At 64.4% G+C, this 6,000-nt stretch overlaps 1 protein-coding gene across 5 annotated transcripts in view; it reads right to left on the bottom strand.

The window, feature by feature from the left end:
- Positions 1 to 1,004: 1,004 nt before the first annotated feature.
- Positions 1,005 to 6,000, bottom strand: part of KATNIP (katanin interacting protein) — a 207,911-nt gene continuing 202,915 nt past the window's right edge. For all 5 annotated transcript variants that reach the window (XM_070413423.1, XM_070413428.1, XM_070413425.1 and 2 more), the window contains 5 exons: positions 5,425 to 5,564; positions 4,111 to 4,212; positions 3,469 to 3,629; positions 3,296 to 3,384; positions 1,005 to 2,710 (listed from right to left, as the gene is read on the bottom strand). In XM_070413423.1, coding sequence (XP_070269524.1) covers positions 2,655 to 2,710; positions 3,296 to 3,384; positions 3,469 to 3,629; positions 4,111 to 4,212; positions 5,425 to 5,564 — 548 coding nt within the window. In that variant the 3' untranslated portion in view covers positions 1,005 to 2,654. The remainder of the gene's footprint in view (positions 2,711 to 3,295; positions 3,385 to 3,468; positions 3,630 to 4,110; positions 4,213 to 5,424; positions 5,565 to 6,000) is intronic.

Below are 6,000 nucleotides of genomic sequence, written 5' to 3'. Positions count from 1 at the left end.
TTCTGGCTTCTCTCAAAAACCTCGAAAGCCCGGCGTCACTGGGCTATTGGTTGCGCTGCCCTGCGGACCAGGCCTCCCAGCCAGCTCTGCTCCCTGACAGCCCGGGCCAAGGCACTGGCTGCGAGACTTACTGTGGCTGAGAAGTGGGCACCTCACTCGCCTCCCTCCCCACAGGGAGGGTCTCCCACATACACAGCCCCGGAGGGAGGAAGGGGGCTCTCCCACGCCAGGTCTGGGCAGAGCAGGCCCCGCTGTCGCCCTAGGAGCTCAGAGGGACAGGGGGCAGGAGCAGCTGCAGAGCCCCTGCCATCGTCTGTCCATGGGGTGGGACGGAGAGAGGGACTCCTCTCACCCTGGCACTGGGAGCGAGGTGGGCTTCCTGAGGGCCTCTTACCCTCGCCAGGCAATTACTGGCACCCATGCCGCAGTGCAGACACCCACCCCTCACCAGAGCCTTCTTCTCACTCAAGCGCTGCGCTATCCAATGCCAAGAGCTGCCACAGGCAGGGGAGTGGAGCCCCAAGTGGGAGGCCGAGAATCAGCTCTGGTGTGGGCTCCCAGCACCCGCGCTGAGGGCGATTCCGCGCCAGAGGCCCAGCTTCACCGCCAAAGGCCGGGCCTCACCGCCGCCTCGCTCTCCCCTGCCTGTGTCGGGATTTGGGCCAGGACTAGTCGCCTCAAGGCTGTGCCTCTGCACTTCAGGTTCGTCAGTAAAAGGAGGGCCCTGCAGCGCCCACCAGGGGGCTGCTCCATGAGGCAGCCGGTTAGAGCCAGGCCCGGAATACCGCTCCACAAGCATGGGCTCCTATCACCACATACGCATGGGCTTTCCTCACCCAGCGCCAGGCCCAGGACCCCCGCTCACAGGCGGGGAAAGGACGCTCAGAGAGGGACATGCCCGCGCCATGGGCCAGCCTTCCGTGGACTCTGGCTCCCTCCTGGAGGCAGCATGGGCCACCTCCGACCCCAAGCCCAGTGTGCCAACGTGTTCTTAATAACATCTCTTATTGATTTTGCAAGAGAAAAAAATAGAAATTTATTTTAGAGCTAATGCCTGTCACAGCGGTTCTTTCCTCCGAAATTGCATGGTGCACACAATTACTATAAACATCAGCTGAGACCCAGGGCGAGTGCCGGGTCTGGGCAATGTTCCCGGGAATCTGACCTGTGCCCGTGCCTCGGGCACGGACGGACGGCGGCTCCCTGGAAAGGCCTGGCACGTCTCGGGCACTGAGAGCTGGACTGATCAGCCCCAGCGGCGTCAGCTCTCCTGGGAGCCCGGTCCCAGAGGCGCGCCACGTCTGGGAGGTGAGCAGAGAGGTGGGGGCTTAGAAGCTACAGAAATGATGGATTCTCTTGGGGAGAAACAAGTCCTTATCTTCACATGGACCTCGCGCTCCGAATGTAAAGCGCATTTGCACAGCTGCCCGAGGAGGCCGCGAAGCTCGCAAAGTATCTGCAGGCTCTCGGTTGCATAGGAACGCACTCGCAGTACAGTAACGCGGGCCGGGCCGGGCGCCAGGAAAACAACGGATTAATATTGGGAACGAGAAATTACCCACCACTGGGAAAGCAATTAGGTCCCTGATCCGAGCTCGTTACATAGATGGAAATAGATGTGCTCCGGGCTCCGCTCGGTGGGGTGCAAGGCACGTCTCCAACTTGCTGGGAAGCCGCTGGAAGAGGGAGGAGCGTGGGGGTCTGGGCAGCTAGAACCCCACTCCTGGCTCTGGGGCGGGCCATGGACCAAAGAACCAGCGAGAGAAGCCTGCAGACTCCAGCCGGGCAGGGAGCGGTGAGGCCTCTCTGGAGCTCACGGGGAAGGTGAGCCTCTGGGGCTGCGGGTGGGGCCGGCCCTGGTCCTCCGCTCCCTGCCTTCAAGCCAGAGGCTTCTGGATGGGCCCCCGCTGCCCCCTGGGTCCGCAGCTGCCCGCCTGCCGGTCCTATCTGGGCAGGACGAGGGCCCGGCATGCCAGGTGGCCCGGCTCGGCACGGTGGGCCCACTCCCTTCCTTTCCTCAGCGACACGGGCCTTTGGCCAGCCCCTTCCAGCTCGCCCAGGGGGCAGCCTGCAGAAGCAGCCCCTCTGAGGGATCTGTCCTCTCCCGCGGGCCCTGGCGGGACGAGTGAGGGGGGGCAGCAGTCCTGGCTGGACATGAGGGTCCAGGGAAGAGTCCACCCTCCCAGGCAGCTCTGCCAGCCCCCAAAGGAGGCAGGGATGTGCCTGGGGAGGGGCTGCTGGTGGAGCCCCCGGGCACACCTCTGGAGCGCTGGTACCTGAGGCCTGGGCCCTGTGCTGTGCTCAGCCTGGCTCCAGGCTGGATGGAGGCCTCGCCAGCCCACCTCCCTGTCCCGGCCCAGCCAGACCTGGCTCAGGGAACCAGGACGGGGCTGAGTGGATGCTGCCTGTTTTGCTGGATCTTATGGGAGAGCGGAAGGCCCTGACCCTGCAGCAGCCCTGCCTGCTCCGCCTGTCGCCCATCTTTTCCAGGCCCTCCCCCCTCGAGTCCCTTCTCCTCAGCGGCTCCCCTCCGCGCCACAGCTCTCTTCCAGTGCTGGGGTCTGGGCTGCACTGAGGACCGAGGGGGACATGGTGCTGAGCAGGGCCAGTGAGGGAGCCCACGCGGGCTGAGGACCAGCGCTCCCTCCTTCTGGTCAGCACCGCCGCCGTCTTGCTGTCTCCTCGCTCAGGCAGGTTTTGGGGCGTAAGGCTGTGGAGAGAGAGCACAGGGGAGTCAGGGTACCCAGCTCCCCCCGAGGGCTGCCCCACCCGCTCAGGCTGAAATCTGAACTGCCTGCGTTTCCACCCAGGGCCCGTGGAGACGTGGGCCCTCCTGAGCTCCCAGCAGCCTCGAGCCGGCACTCCTGCACACTGACCCCCACTGGACAGGCTGGCCACCCCTCCAGCCTCCGCCCTGCTGTTCCCTCTTCCTGGCCAGCCCTGCATCTTTCAGGGTGCGGCTCAAACACCACCTCCTCTGAGAAGCCCTTGCCCCGTGTATCCCCACGGGCTCGCCATGGCCCAGGGCCACCCCTTCGAGAATGCGCTTCTGCCTTCACGGCCTTGCCCTCTGCATGTGAGGCCTGGGTCCGGGAAGCAGTGCCAGCCACGAGGGGCCTGCAGGAGGAAGGCGCATGGGGCTCGGCCCCGCCTCCTCAGCCCCTCCAGCCCCCAGCCAGGCTGCTGGGTGGGGAAGGGGGTCTGAGGGCAGGCAGGTGCCAGAGGGTGTGAGGCCGGTGGCTCGTCCCTATTCAGCCCAGACTCCCGAGGGGCCCAGGCAGAGAGCCGAGCGGACCTGGGTCGACGATGCTCTGCTTCTTCTTGGCGTTGGTTACGATCTGGTTCTCGTTCATCATCTGGACGTCCTGGTCCTCCACGTGGCCGCTGCAGAGGGAAGGCGGAGACGGTCAGGCCAGCCGTCCTGCCCTGTTCTCGGCAGGGCTGGCGGGGCTGCGGCCGCTCGCCCACCTGATGGCGGTGTGTTTCTCCTGGTGGTGGATGTCCACGTCCTGGGTGAAGAGGATGGTGTGGTAGGGCACCGTGGGCTCGCACGTGGGCAGGATGCCCCCCACCAGGTGGCCCACCATGGCCAGGATCCCGTTGTACACGAGCAAGTCGTCCACCAGGAGCTGAACAGAACAGAGGAGGGGCTGGCGGCACGGCTGGCAGGGCCCCTCCCACATGTGACTGGGCGAAGTGCGTGTCTGCACAGACCTGCCTGCCGTGCCGTGGGGAAGGCACAGCCGCCAGCCGCCTGCTGCCGGGGAGCTGAGGCTCAGGGGCTGAGCGCCTTAGCACGAGGCCGCGCCGGGCAGCCCCAGGTCCACTTTCCCCAACCCAGGCCCCCGGCACCGAGAGCTCCCTCGGTCAGTCCGACTGGGGAAGAGGGGAGGAGAGAAAAGCCACTCTCTGTGTTCAGGGTGAGGATTCCAGCCCCTGGGAGGGGGTTTCGGTCATGGTTGGCTGGGAAGCCTTCCTGCACGGAGGACCTGGCATGGTGTCTAAGGCTGCACCAGAGAGGAGCCAACTGAACCGCATCCCACGACAGCTGCCGGCGGCCTAATCACCAGCGAGCACAGTTCTCTCACAACCCCGCCAGTGAGCACTCACGCCAAACTCCTTCACCCCCCGATGGGGTGTCTTCGCGTAATTCCACAGTTTGATCATCGACACGGTGGTAGGCAGATCGAAAATCACATAGACCCGGTTCACCTGTCAGGGAGGAGAGCCATTAACAGGCTTGTTTGCAAGCAGAGGCTCTGGGCTGGGTGGGGGCGCCTGGGCTGCTCGGCCACGGCGCACGGGTTCCCACGGCCTTTCATCTCCTCGAAGCCCATTGAGAGTCAGGTCACGTGTGGCTGCGTTTCCAACAAAACGCTGAGCTGGCTCATGGAGGCCTGCTTTCCTGGGCTGGCGTGGCCCCCAGTTAAATACCGCAGAGAACTGGGCACCCTTCCCTTGCCCGCAGGTCAGGCCAGAAACAGTCTGGGGCAACGAGGCCAAGGCACAGGCCTCGACCCGAGTGAGGAGCACTGCCCAGCAATCAGCACGCCCCGACCGTTCGTCCTTCCCGATTGTGAATGAAAAGCACAGCGGACAGGCCCTGAGGCTCCGCTGGGTGGTTTTCAGTACCAGCGTCTTTGAGTCTCTGTGGGGAGTGGGAAATGGGGAGGGGGCGGCTCAGATCAGCAGCAGAATCAGCTAGTAAAGTGGCGCCCAATCGCCTCCCCTCCTCCCTTCCCAACAGACTCAAATACCAGGGGCTCCTTGGAAGAGAGAATGAAGTAACACGCACCCAGCGGGCCACGGGCTCAGGCTGGTTTGGCCCTGTGCTCAGCCTGTGGCCATCCTCAGAGTGGAGGTGAAAGACGAGGGCGTGTGCACTGGTCACGCTCAAACTGGCAGCAGGCTGGGCTGCGTGGGGCCACGATCTTGTGGCCGGGTTTAAGGGTGATGATCTCTGCACGCCCCTTTGCAATGTGGGGCTGGGGCTAGGGCGCTGGCCTCCACTCAAGGGAAGCCGATGGACCCTTGGGGGAAGGACCTTTGGAAAACCTCCCTCCCAGAACTGAGAGAAAAATGTACCCGCTTATCCTCCTGCCCAACTCCAGGGAGTGGAAAGGGGGACGTGTCAGGAGTCACAGGGACACGCAGACGCTGCTACACATCACTGCCCCGGCATCGGGCCCTGCGGCTGAGGCTGGCGGGTGCTAAACCCACCTGTCCATCTCCTGGCTGCTCTCCTCCTCCCTCCCTCCACCATCCAGGCCCCCGTGGGCAAAGCCCACCCCAGGCTCTCCGTCAGGCATTGGAGCAAAAAGGTCAGGAGGCTGGGGATGAACGTGGCCTGGAAGGAAGACGTGTCCCTGAGCCCAGGGACAGGAAGCCTCCATCCACTCAGGGCTGAGAGCCTCCAGAACCTACCAGGCCAGGCAGGATGGGGGCCAGCCACATGTGCCGGCCGTCACTGGTGTCGTTCACTTGGTCGATGAGCTTGTCAGGGGTCCGCACGTCCCCACACACGCCCTCCAGGGAGTTCACGCTGTCGGGGAAGGCAGCGATGTCTGAGGAGGCCTCTAAGCTGCCATAACGCGAAGAAACGTACTCGGACCTGCACCACCCACACGGCTGCCAGCCTCCATCACACTGTGGGCTCGGGGACCGGCCTGGCAGGCAGAGCAGCCTGAGAGGTGACAGCCAATTGGACAGGTTCTGGGGAGATGCGAGCCTGAGGCTGAGGGGAGCGGGGCGGAGTGAGGATGGGACGCCCAGTTTCACCAACTGCTAGAGGAAGGAACAAGCTACGTGGCTGCCACTCTGGAGAGTGGAGGGCAAACTCTGCAAAGGGTTTGTCTTGCAGGGCGACGGGCCACGGCTGTGCCTGTGCGGACCATGCAAGGCTGGAAGGACCGGAGGCGGCCTGGCTCGGCGGCAGCCGCTCCCTGACGGGCATCAACTTGGGGCCAGAGAACCTGATTCCAGCTCTGGCTCTGCCCTTCT

Source organism: Myotis yumanensis, unplaced genomic scaffold, assembly GCF_028538775.1.
Source record: "Myotis yumanensis isolate MYYU_CA2020_CCGP unplaced genomic scaffold, mMyoYum1.0.hap1 SCAF_4, whole genome shotgun sequence".
Lineage (NCBI taxonomy): Eukaryota > Metazoa > Chordata > Mammalia > Chiroptera > Vespertilionidae > Myotis > Myotis yumanensis.
The sequence above is the reverse complement of the archived record's forward strand: the minus strand, read 5'-3'. Positions and strand labels throughout refer to the sequence as shown.